This window comes from Anoplolepis gracilipes, chromosome 4, assembly GCF_047496725.1.
Source record: "Anoplolepis gracilipes chromosome 4, ASM4749672v1, whole genome shotgun sequence".
NCBI lineage: Eukaryota > Metazoa > Arthropoda > Insecta > Hymenoptera > Formicidae > Anoplolepis > Anoplolepis gracilipes.
Window position 1 is genome coordinate 7,941,420 of NC_132973.1, and position 13,512 is coordinate 7,954,931.

General features: G+C 28.4%; 1 protein-coding gene and 1 long non-coding RNA gene across 4 annotated transcripts; both read left to right on the forward strand.

Moving 5' to 3' along the window:
- The first annotated feature begins 1,502 nt into the window (after nucleotides 1-1,502).
- LOC140664365 (aquaporin AQPAn.G) lies at nucleotides 1,503-11,736 on the forward strand. 3 transcript variants are annotated; one of them, XM_072889399.1, is made up of 6 exons: nucleotides 1,504-1,802; nucleotides 7,245-7,502; nucleotides 8,266-8,550; nucleotides 8,805-9,014; nucleotides 9,886-9,925; nucleotides 10,043-11,736. In XM_072889399.1, exons 2-5 carry the CDS (start codon nucleotides 7,245-7,247, stop codon nucleotides 9,922-9,924), a joined length of 792 nt encoding a protein of 263 aa, XP_072745500.1. In that variant the 5' UTR covers nucleotides 1,504-1,802; the 3' UTR covers nucleotide 9,925; nucleotides 10,043-11,736. The 3 variants fall into 3 exon arrangements, with proteins under 3 accessions (XP_072745501.1, XP_072745500.1, XP_072745499.1); XM_072889400.1 differs by lacking the exon at nucleotides 9,886-9,925 and having other exon boundaries at nucleotides 1,503-1,802; nucleotides 8,266-8,544; XM_072889398.1 differs by lacking the exon at nucleotides 9,886-9,925.
- Nucleotides 11,737-12,195: 459 nt separating this feature from the next.
- On the forward strand, nucleotides 12,196-13,367 carry LOC140664366 (uncharacterized). Its single transcript, XR_012046446.1, has 2 exons — nucleotides 12,196-12,331; nucleotides 13,143-13,367. It is a non-coding gene; the product is annotated as an uncharacterized lncRNA (long non-coding RNA).
- Nucleotides 13,368-13,512: the final 145 nt, after the last annotated feature.

The window sequence follows — 13,512 nt, forward strand, 5'->3', positions numbered from 1 at the left end:
GAACAACTACTTAACATTTTGTCGCGTCGCTCGCCTCCGCCTACATATTTTCTGAATGTCGTCAATTCGTTTGTACGCTGTTTGCGATAATGACATTCCACTTACTTGCACGATTGGTTTAACAAAACGAAAAGATTATGCAAGACGGCAGGACCAATATTTCATGTTTAAAGATATTAATGCGTAACTACCGCTGAATTTCCATATTTATATTTTACGCAAATTATACGAAAGATTAAATTTAGGAAAGTAAAGTTAAATACATTGACACTTAGAGATAAAAAAAATTTGCAAGCAAATAATAAAAAAAAAATTTTAAACAGATAAGAATAAAATCATGCTTGTGATAAATAAAATTAATACAAGAAAATAAAATTAAAACAAAAGAAATAAAATAAAAATAACGTAAAAAATAATTAAATTCTAAATAAAAATAGAAAAAGATATAAATAAAAATAATTCAAATGAAAATAAAACGTAAAAGAATTATTTTGTTATTTTTATAAACAAATTTATTGTAGACAAATTTAAAAATATTTACATTAAACTGGAAATAAATTGAAACGAGATGAAAAAAGATTATTGAAATAAATGGAAAGAAGAATTATAAATCGTAAGAGAATTATAAATCGTAGAGCGTTTAATCGCAAAGGTGAAGGCTAGAATGAATTCACCGTGTTTAGAGTAGTCGTCGTTGCGGTTAGACGACTCCCCCTTCGTTATGCATCGCATGCTCTACAAGGAAGTACCGTTGAAACCGTACTTTCCTTTTCCTATCAGGAAATCGCCATTTCCGATTATACGGAAAAACTACAATCTAAAGAAATTCAAAGAGAAAAAGTTGCTTGTTACAAGAAAAATTGCGTTGTGATGTCTCCCTATTGAAAATTTTATTTTTACGAATTATTAAAATTTTCTCAATTTATATATATATATGTGTGTGTGTGTATGTGTATGTAAGAATTTTTACATAAAAATAATATTCTAAAAAGAGAGAGAGAAAGAGTTTTATCAGTTTAAATAAAACGATTATTCAACGATATCGTCGTTCAAACGAGTTTCTTGTTTCCTTTCCAACTTCCTAAAGCAATCGCATTTCATAAAGAATTGGAGAGAAAAGATTGCAATATAGAAGCGAAATATAATAAGTTACAAAACAAGCAAAAACTAATGATTTTTTAATTAAAGCTTTCGTTAAAAAACTTTTAACTTTTAAAAATTTAAATAAATCCAGATAATTTACTCAAAATCAACGTATCAAGGTAGAGACATTTTCACGTCTTGTCACAATCTTACGGCGGATTTTCAAATTTGAACTCATATAAGGCTCACATAAGGCTTTACATTTATCAAAATATTCGCGTATATTCCACGCGTGGATTCATCTACGTTGTTTACGCGCCTGCATTCGCCACTTTTAACCGCGATATCCCTTCTACTCTACTGTCAGCCAGCCAGCCGGTAGAGTACCAGAACAGATATCTACCTACGTGAGGCCCGACCGGCCCGAGAGCTTCACTTGCGACAGTTGTCGTTTGGTCGCTCTCAAGGAATCATCTCGGCTTCATCGTAAACCGGCTCCACTCGAATGATTTTTAGAAAAATCCTCTAAAAGTATTCGAAAGACTTTCAAGCCACTCTCGAATAAATCTCGAAAAAATTTTATTCAGTAACTTTTAACAAACTGTCAAGTATTTATCAAGAGACTATCAAACGATTTTGGAGGAACATTTGGAGATCGTGAGCAGCTGTTGACAAAACTATAAAGGATTTAGTATAAACGTCAGTTACAAAATTTCGCGGTGAGTCAAGACCTATTCATTATTAATTTTATTTAAAAATTTTATAAAAAAAATTTTATTTTTAGTTAAAATAATATATATATACTTATTATTTATTTATGTCTTTGGATATATAGTTAGTAATATGTAATTTAAAAATAATTAACTGATTGTTAAAAACTGAATAACATTTACTATAGTAAAATAAAGTTATTCTGTGCTTTAGCAAACGTATCAAATATCAAAATTTGTCGGAAGTTTAATGGATATGTGGGAAGGATTTCTAATAAAAAAAAACATGTTTAGACTGTTATCTTAGTTAAAAGGCTGAAATGCAATCGTGCTGTTAGATGCGGAATCTAGCTTTTACGATTCGAATCAGACTAGCAATTTAATGTGAGATGCATGCGAGATGCGTATACAAATCCTGATCATTTTCACTAGATACGTGACATTCATGCCAACATTTAAACTATTTTTGTCTTTATCGCACGTTATTTTCGCTAGAAGCTACACAATGATTTATTATTGTTCCTGATATTTTTTTCTTGATATACGATATGAATAAAACCGTGTCGCAGTGCTTGATAATTTAAAATACAATTAACAAGTGCTAATTTAAAAAAAAATATATATATGTATACACAGAGATTATTATTACTAATTACTATTATTACTAAATTATTTTTTTCTTTATAAAAACTTTTAATTAAATAAGTAATTCGGTCTCAGACAACGATTATTAATATATAAATTGCAGTGTGCTAGGAATAAATGTGAACAATTGGATTAAATTAGAAGGTAAATTAAAATAATACCTATACATTAGATTAAAAAATGCAAATAATAACAAAATAATAATAAATTATATAACACAAAAAGATTAAACATTTAATTTAGACTTTTGAATTTAATTAAGATTAATTTTAGACTTGTTTGAAATTTATTAAATATAATTCAAAAATATTTTATGTATCAAGAATTAAATTACATATATATTTATAGGAATTAAACTTTAAAGCTAAAGTTAAATTAATATAAGTAAACTTAAACCTCTGACAATTAACGATGCAATGAAAAAGCCGTTGGCTTATAAAGTGAAACGAGTGGATTGCCAGTCCGACATGGTCGAGCTATCCTTTAAAGGGATCGAGAAGAAGTCGTACGATGTCCACTAAAGAAAAATAAAATAAATGGAAGGGAAAAATCCTAAGAGACCATATAGGGATAACGATCTCTCTAACGGTCGGCGATAAATCACCGAGGATCTAACGAACGATTTATACTTCCGAATCGACCCGTCTTCGCTTTCGCGAAACGATCAACGGCAATCGTAGAGGAGCAAACCCGAAGTGGATTCTCAGATAAGATAGAAAGAGGGGGTTTTATTGCCGCCAGGTGAAACGCCGATATCGATAATCGCGTTGGGAAGAATGACCTTCTTTTCTTCGTTGCTGAATGTAATAAAATGTGTGAAAGCAAGTAGACGTTAATAGAAAAAAATATATTGTACAAGAATTTATGAATTATGACAGAAAAAAAGCAAAGGAACGAAAACGCGTTCCAATAAAAGTTCAAAGTTTCATTCATGTTGCACCATTTCTAATTGCTTGATGATTGTTGAAAAATTAATTTAAATAATTAATATTAAGATTGCCGCTTTATAAAAGAATGTTTGAATATTTTATAACAAATTTTCAGTCAATATAATATTTCTTATGTACACAACAGGAAAGTTAAAATTTTTACTTAAATAATTATAATAATATATATTATAATTAAACACAATTCAAATTAAAAAATCATCGAATATTTATGAAATATCAAAATTATATGTTAATATATAATAATATTACATAAATAAATAAATAATAACAAATATATAATAAAAAAAGGAGGTGAATAATAATAGTACAGTGATATTATATATGTGAAACAAATAAATAAGAGCATGCTTGATTGTGTTTTTGAAGTTAGACAGTATTTTACGAAGATTTTCAAGGAAATTTAACAAGTGATCCTTTTCGATTTACGTTCTCGCGTAAAGCGTTCGTAATATCTAACGTACAGAGATTTGCCAGAGCAAATAATAAATAATTGTTTAAAACATTAACAAGAGACGATTTCTTAACAACAATGTGGAATCGTATTTGTAACTCGATTAACACTCGCATTTGTGAAATTAGTGCCACGATCATGCTAAAAGCAATCAGATAAATGGAAGCAAAGCTAAATATAAACAATGAAAATAAAGATCGGAGGTCGTACTTTCACAGAATTTCCCGACGGTGTCATACATACGTCGCCCGCTATATTAATGTGCGAACATTACCGCTTTTACGATCCCGCGAAATTACCAAGCGGAATTCATTAATTTAGCAAATTACACCATATGAGTAAAATGCATAGATAGTGACAGGAACTTCCATGAAACTTTAGAAAATTTCAAGAATAAATATAAAACATTTTTTCAAAATTTCTTGGCTGAAAAATATTTGATGGAAAATTGATGAAGAATTCCTGTTATTACACTGAAAATTATATGCAAAATTTGACGATTATAATTTGCCATACACATTTATGTTAATTATATTAATATTATATTAATAAACTTGATATTGTATAGAAATAAATATTATATAATATTATAATATAAAATTTTTATAAAATAAATATTAAAAATAATTATTATCATAAATTTTACACAAGATATTTTTTAAATAAAATCAATATTATTGTTGGACTAAACTGTGCAAAAATGCTGTTTGATTCCGGCAAATCCGGCAAGTCCCTAATTTAAGCTTCATTGCTGTTTACAGTCTAAACATTTGCGAAAATAGGAAGCTGAGGAAACAAATATCGCACGAATCGCATAAAAACATCAACAAATAAATCCGGTTCCTTTAATATCTACGTGGTTTCATAACGACGCGATTTAGCAAATCGGTCGACAAATAGTTTTATGACACATATATATATAGACGGATGCGAAGGAGGAACAATCTTGGGCTGTGACATCATCTGTAGGATCCGATCATCTCGTCTTACGACTTTAGTAATGACGACCATGTAATTACGCAATCCGCCTGTCAGATACTTTTTTGGAAAAACATATGATTGTTCTTGACCCAGTTTTGCTGTTTAATCAAACAGATATTAAGAAAAAAAGTACAAGAACGAATGAGAGAAACTAATATCTGAAAATTATATCTAAAGCAAAATAGTGTTTTTCTTTAGAATAAAAATTAATATGTGATTAAGATAATCTGTTCGTAATTTTATTTTATGTAATATTAAAGAAAACACATCGCAATAATTTTAATAATGATTTGTTGCCAAATGTTGAAACGTTAAGAGAGAAATTTTTTATTAAACAATTTTATTTTTATTTCGTTGATTTGATCGCAGAAGAAAAACTGATTTTAATTAAAACGCGTAGGTGATGATCAACGAGCTTTGGGGCGATTAAGTAATTCGAGACGATCGCGCTCGAGACGAGGATGTGATGATCTGCATACGTAATGCAGCCTGTCGAAGCTTTCGTCGCGGCTGTGCTCGTAAAACGCGTGTCCTCGATCTAGATCCACTAGTCGTTTATCGACGGAACCGCTAAACATCGTTAAGAAAATGTTATGCAAAACAGAAAAGAAAAGTCCATCAAATTTTATACGATTCCGCATGAAAGAAAAAAAAACACTTTCCGTACAGAATACTTTTCATTCATTAAAGAAGATCGTAAATCACACATCTTTTTAATCTATCAAAAAAAAAAAAAAAAAAAAAAAAAAAGAAAAGATAACTTGACTATTATCTTTTAGAAAAGACTATAGATAACAATTATATATCTTAAAAATTATTTTTTATAGTATAATAAAAATACAAGAGAAACATCTCTGTATCAATTTTCTAATCCTGAAATATTTATTTTCTCTTCATATTCCTTTGAAAAAATTCGTATTAAAATTTTTGTTTCAAGATAAACGATTATATATGTATTTTTTTATTCTTTCTCTCTTATTTTATTTCCTTTTGTATATATATTTTATTTTTTATTTATTTTCTACAAAAAGTGTCTACTCAAAAATTCCCTGATTCTTCAAATATTTTTGTTCAAAATTCCAAATGAAGAAAATATTTTCAAGATTTTTTAATACAACTTTTTCTAAAATAAATTTTTGCCTACATTATTGCGTTTTCTAATGTTTTTCATTCATACGAAGGAAGAAGACAGAGCTTTTTAAGTTTTAAGTGCTGTATTTGTAAATGTAGATACTAAAAAAAAACTGAATAACTTTTATAAGATAAACATTTTTCACTTGCATAAAATTTTAATTTTCTTATCATTAGAAATTATAAAGAATGTGTACTGTATATTTGAATATTATATTAAGATATTAAATATAATATATATATGTATCTATTTATAATATATTTTAAATGCATGATTTGTTTGGCTGGCTGATGCGTGTAAAGTTGGTGAAACTCACTAATTGTTGAAAATTGTGGTTTTATTTTTAATAGTTCTAGAGTTTTTAGAGTTCTTCACAAATTAAACAAATAGTTCTAGCTATTCAATAAAAAAAAATTGCTCAGGACAAATTAAGTCGCCTAGTTCACGCAGCATTTTACTCTGTTTATTGATAATGTTTTAAGCATTTCTTGCCAGATATTTTAAGTGCTTGAGAATTTCACAGTAGTTCTATAGAACTATTTTTATAAAAAGTTTCTGTAAAAATTATTATAATATTTATTAAACCCCAAGTATATATAAATACTAACTTGAGAGATTTTGTTTTGATAGTTCTATCAACTCTAGAACTAATTAGATTTCGTGTCAGTCTGTAATCGCTTCTAATTTCCAGAGAGGATTCTATGCGTAAAAATTATTATATTATATAGGATATATATTTATTAAACAAATTAAATCAAAACGCCGATATAACAGGAAATTTTATTTATATGTTTTGGATGATAATTTATATAATTAATATTCTAATAATTTTTACGCATAAAACTTTTTTGTAGAACTATTGCAGTACTCTCAAGCGTTTAAAATCTGGCAAGAATGTTAAAAAAATCGTCAAAGGACAAAGTAAAACGCAACGTGAACTTGAACGTCTTATTGTTAGTCTGTCCTAAGCCATTTTTTTGTTTAATAGCCAGAACTATTTGTTTAATCTGTAGTAGAACTCTAGTATTATTAAAAATAAAGCTAGCATTCTCAATAATTAATAAATTTCCATGAAATGAAATGCCAGTTTCATTCACACAGACTGACCTTACAATATGAGAGCAAAATTATTAAAAAGAGAATTTTCAAAAGAATTCCCTGAATCCCAATAAAATTCCATGAAGATTCCCTGATTTTTTCAGATACAAAAAATCCCTGAGAATTCCAGATTTTCTATGTTATTTCAGGGAGTAGACATCCTGTTTTATTTAAGTATCTTATTTTTCGCGTAGATGGTGAATTTAAAAACTGCTTTGGGCGCTGACGAGCTTACCGACAAGAAGGCCGGTCTCCCTCGTGGACTTTTGGCAGAATTTCTCGGTACCCTGCTGCTCAATTTCTTCGGCTGTGGTGCTGTAGTAACTGAAAATGTTGTCGCTATCGGTCTGGCCTTCGGTCTTGTGGTGGCAAGTGCGATTCAAGGAATAGGTCACGTTTCAGGCGGTCACGTCAATCCGGCAGTCACGTGCGGTCTCATCATCATCGGCAAGGTAAAGTGATCACATCATATGCATAGTTTGATATAATAAAGCTTTTACCCTTAATTCATCCAAAATCAAATAAAATATCAGACATGCCAAATATTAAAATACTCGTGATAAATATTTTTTCATCTTAAATATAAATTATATAATAAATAAAAATTTATATCATTATCAAAATAATCATTGATTTTAATACTTGACTTAAAACTTATTAAAATATGACTCGTGAAAAAGAAGTTAATTATAATTTAATATAATGAATATTATCAGAAATTTTTCCTCGTCTTTCTATACACAGATTATTCTCATTTTCATTATTTATTTCTAATTTCTTTAAGAGTTCTTTTAAATATAGTTTTATTTAGAATCTCTGGAATCTTTTAAGTCGCTAATGTATATAAATCGTGTGTAAACCGAGAATCGGCTATATTTTACTCCACAAATGAAACTTACACTCATCCCAGAAATTTAATATCGCCGATGAAAATTGATCGTCCACAAGGAAATAAAACTATCTACATAAAAACAACTGACTGATTGTCTGTTCAAATCTCGAATTAATTAAACAAATTACGTATTAGTATAACAATACATTTTCAAAAATAATATCATTAATCAATCTTTGAATTTTGATCGAATATTTAGATTAATTACATAATTCGTTCGAATATCTTGATGTCTGTTCAAGTTTGTTTTTTTTTTGTCTTAGTTTTTAATCTATTCAATCTATTACGTTAAGATAAAATTATGATTCTTATATTCTCGGCAGGTACCGATTATCAGAGGTATTCTGTACATCATTGCGCAATGTGCGGGCGCTATCGCAGGCTCGGCGATTCTGCGAGCCCTTTCGGCGGATAATATGGAAAACGCCCTGGGTGTAGTGCAGCTCTCTCACGGAATCACTCCGGTCCAAGGACTCGGTGTGGAGTTCATCCTCGCATTGACCTTGGTCCTGGTTATCTGCGGTGCGTGCGACGCCGCTAAACCGGACAGCAAAGGCATCGCCCCCCTCATAATCGGCCTGGTGGTCACCGTCGGCCATATTGTCGGCGTAATGTTCCAATAATTACAAACGCATTTTCTTTTTTTAATTTTTAAACTAAATCTTTCAACTCAAACTTTTAATTCATTATTTAAAATTGTGTTCCAAAATTTAACGAGTATTCTATTATAAAATTATATTTTAAAATACAAACGTTCGTTTCTAATTAATAGAATAATATTAAAAATTAATTTTTTCTTCTCTCTTTTCCGTTTTTATAATTATTTAATATCTTTGTAACAATATTTTTTTGCAATAATCAGATACCACGCACAGGCGCTGGGATGAATCCGGCGCGTTCACTTGGCAGTGCTGTAGTGATGGGCGCCTTCCATGACCACTGGGTATACTGGGTAGGCCCGATTATGGGCGGCATAGCTGGTGCGTTAATCTACGTGCACGCAGTTGGGCCCGCCAAGGAACCGGAAGTCCCTACCAGGACTTACGCTTCCGTTGCCAGCGAGGAAAAGGAGGTATATTATACCACGAGAATGTGAAGCCACTTTCAGACACGAATAAAAAATATTCAGTTATCAAGATGTTGCAATTAATTCTCTATTTTCAATAAAAAAAAAAGAATTCGTTATATATTATAATTATTACTTTTCAATAAATTTCTCAATTTGTTAAAATAAATTTTAATTTTTTCAATTTTGATTAAACTTTCTACATTTTTCTTAGTAAAATTATATTATTTTTTTGTATAAGTTTCTTTATATGAAATATATATAAAGATGTTGATATAGAAATTAAATATCATGTTATAAATTTTGGATTTTTAACATGTCTGAAAAAATGATTGTGTGGAAACAGTTAAACAAACATTAACAAATGTAAGTCTGGCATCTTCCTCTGCATTAACAAGATTTAATCCGCTTAAAAATCGTTGATGCATGCCTCTCTACTTATAGATAATATTTACTATAATTTATAATTTTCAATATTTTTGTCCTTCTTGTCGATGGAACTCTAGAATGTCGAAAACTCAAGTATTTATTCAATTTTTATGGGACAAAAAAAAATATTATATATATTATATAACGCATGCGTATTTATAATGCATAATGACAAAATGTGATAGACAATTGTTTTAAAATCCAAAAAATAAAATTTAAGTAACTTTTCATATCATTAAAACGTAAAGTTGGAAAAATAATTATTCATATTTTTTTTAAGAAATGATAAAATATACAAGAGCGTACACCTGCTTTTTTCAAAAGGAATTTTTTTACTTATTTTCTCTCTTTTTTTATTCTTTAAAGATCTCACAACTATCGAATCTATGCACAATTTTTCTCGAAATAAGATTTTCATTCTAAGTACACGATCATCTCTGTCCCACAGAGGTTCGAGTATATTGACAGTGGACATAACGGACTTTAAGGTACGAAGATGCCCAGACATACACACAAAAACGATTTAATAATTCGTTTGTATAATGCAGAATACTTTCGTATACACGAAAAAAAAAAAAAGAAAACATAATATCCTTGTTTTGCAGCTCCAGACTCTTACCGCCAGGAAACACGACAATCCCGCTTGATGTTCTAATCAATACTTTAACAATCTTGTCAGTTCGTCGTCAATTGTGTTATCGATAATATGATAAGAATTATTAGACGGCTTTTATTGTGAAAAGTATGAAGCGCAAACTGCAAAACCGAACTTTACAATTATATTACTTGTTAAAAGAATATTTTTAGAAAAATGTCGGTTTTTAATGATCGCGCTAAAGACGACCTAGAGATGCAATTATTGCAATCACAAATATTGTAGTATAAAATAAAAAGTACAATTTTTTAATAAGATTTTTACACGTTTTTTAGCTTTGCTAATAATTCTGTTGAAATGAAAAACATTAATTTAATTTTAAAAATACATTATAATGCCAAATATCATAATTTTTTGTAGAAAATATATTGCCAAATCATAAAAATATTTTTATTATATAAATTGTATAATTAAAGTTTAATTATATCACACGTTTCTAGATCGTCTCGAATCATATAAGAATGAAAATACAAATATATAAAAAAAGCCAAAAACAATCTTTTGTTACAAAATACATATTTTATAATGCCGAAATCTCATGCCACATTAGATGACACATGCAGTTGACATTTATAGATATAGGAATATTATATATGCTATATAATATAGATATATTATATAATACAATATATATGTATATTATATATAATATATATATATATATATATATATATATATATATATATATTTCTATATTTATACTGATATTGCAATTGCACGTATTGTATTTTGATAACCGATCGATAGAATATTCGACTGAATTTCTACTGCGCTTCATTAATAATTGAAAAATCACGCAAATTGCTAAAAAGTGTTTGACATTTGATTTTATGTTTAATTATGACACGTAAAGTATTTTTGGATGTGTGTATACGCTTCTTTTCATCAAGACAAACATAAGTCAACAATTTTCGAACGTTCTTTTAATTTGTTTTTAAGTATTCATTGCTCTCTTATTATCAGCAAAAATCATATCTGAATTTAATTTCTAATACTTTTTATCCTTATTTAATTATTAATTGAGACTGACCACACGATGTTATAACAATTAATGAGTCTAATAGTTTAATAATTAATTTAATCACACATAAAAATACTTAATTTGTAATAATAATAATGTGCAAGTAAAAAAGATTTGCCTCAATGGGATTATATTTTTATAAACCATATCTATTTTTATTGATATATTTAATTAATTTATGCGCTTGCGTGACTTTTCGATCATTTTGCTTACAATTAATGTTAAATTAATGCAGATGCATGTCCGTAACCATTTCGCGCAAGTTTACACGCAAATTTATAATCGATTTTCAATATATTTTCTACTTGTACTCTGAATCTTTCATATCTCTATGCACGAGAGCTAATATTTGATTAAAAGCCACTAATTTCGTAAAATCGCGTCGTAAAAATATGACTAATTGTCAAGCGTGATCACGTGACATTTAATCTATCTACATATATTTAACACACTCGCAACAGTATGCATTTTTTTTATAAATGAAAGTATAGCGTTACTGCATTATATATTATTATATATATGTAATTAATAGATTATATATTTATGTAATAATATAATGATCCATAAAATACATGTATTATCATAAATGTAAGAATTATATGTAATGTTGTGTACGAAATAAAGTCTAAGTTTTTATACAATTTTTCCAATATATTCACTCTCTTGTAACTAATAAAATATTATAATGTATTAGATAATTATATATACTGTGCGTGTATATATACATATATATATATATATATATACACATATATATAATATACATAAAATTACGGTAATTATTCGGTAAGGAGTCAGCTCCGATTTCAATAAACTTGACATATTATCAAGGTCATTACTCTGAATAAAGTTACAAAGATTTTAATCAGCGTTCGTTGTTAATTATAAAATTATTAACAAAAGAAATGTAAGGAATAATAATTCTATAACACAATATAGAAACTATATGTTATTGTATGAAATTGCTGAAAATAAGACAGAGTTGTATTTGTTTACGTTTCTTATTAACATCAGCTTGTAAAATAATGATTTATTTTTTTATATTTCGTTGACATTAATTGCCCTCTACAAGGTACCGAAGATCAACGAGAGTCAGTACAAAACAGACTGCTCTATAATTCATATCACTTACGAGAAGAAGGAAATTTTATAAATTTCTCGCTTTAACGAAGTAGAAGACGAGTTGTTAGCATATTTGTGCGCGAAAAAAGTTATTCGGTAATTATTCATAATAGACTCTATTTTATGGAAAACTGGAGAGCCATATTTATACTATTCCACACAAAGTAAAATTAAAGTTATTAACGTAAGATATTGTAATTTGTAGTTTTTTATTTAATCTGTAAAATCGATTTTACATACACAAACTTCCGTGTAATACTGTCAGTGTCTTGATCATTTCTACATTTTCAAATTTTATTCTTTTCATTTATGAGAGGACATGAGAGACGAGACGAAGCTCCGTCCCCCTATACTCAACTTTCTTTCCCAGCATATATTTTCCAATACGTGCTGGCAAAAAACTTTCAGGTGAAAGCGTACATGGGACTTCGTCCCATCCCCGTGCCCTCTCACATAAATCTCTCAAATAAATCTCTCAAAAAAATAACAAAACTCGAGGGTATAAAAACTATCAAATAAAACAATCAGCGCGGAAGTTCCCATGTAAAATTGATTTTACAGGTTAAATAAAAGGTTACAAATTACGATATTTCAAATACGTATATATCTCAAGAACCAAGAGATAAAATTCAAAATATGTATTACTCACGAATGTACTCTTTTATTTTTAGCAATTTCGTAGAATAATATCTATAGTCTATGATGAACCGAATTACTATTTATCTTTTTTATTAATAACTGTATAATTAACAACGTGCACCGACAAAAATTTTCATAAATCTTATTCAGAATGATGATCTTAATAACATATCAAGGTTATTGAAATCAAAACTGACTCCCTATTACTGAATAATTACCTACATTCTATACTATATTAAGTAATTTTTTTATTCGTTTATCTATTTAGTGTTTGGGAAGAGATGTGTAAGAGAGAGAAGCAGAGAAGAAAAAGAGGATGGACAGGCATAACAAATATCGCCAAGGGCTCTTCTACACTTACACACATCATATTCTTTATATTTCATACATAACTCCAAATATCTTGCACAAAGTATCGGAGTAACCTACATATGTTATCATCTTCAAAACTAATTAATGAAATAATTCTAAATATATGGTTATACTATCGTCATATGTATATCTAGTACTTCATTATCTCTTATGTTCCCAATGTTGTAAATGTGCTAATTTCTAAAATCTGTTGCATCAATAATGTATTAAAAAAAATTGTGATTGTAATATAAAAAAATAGCAGACTAAATTCATTAAAAAAATTA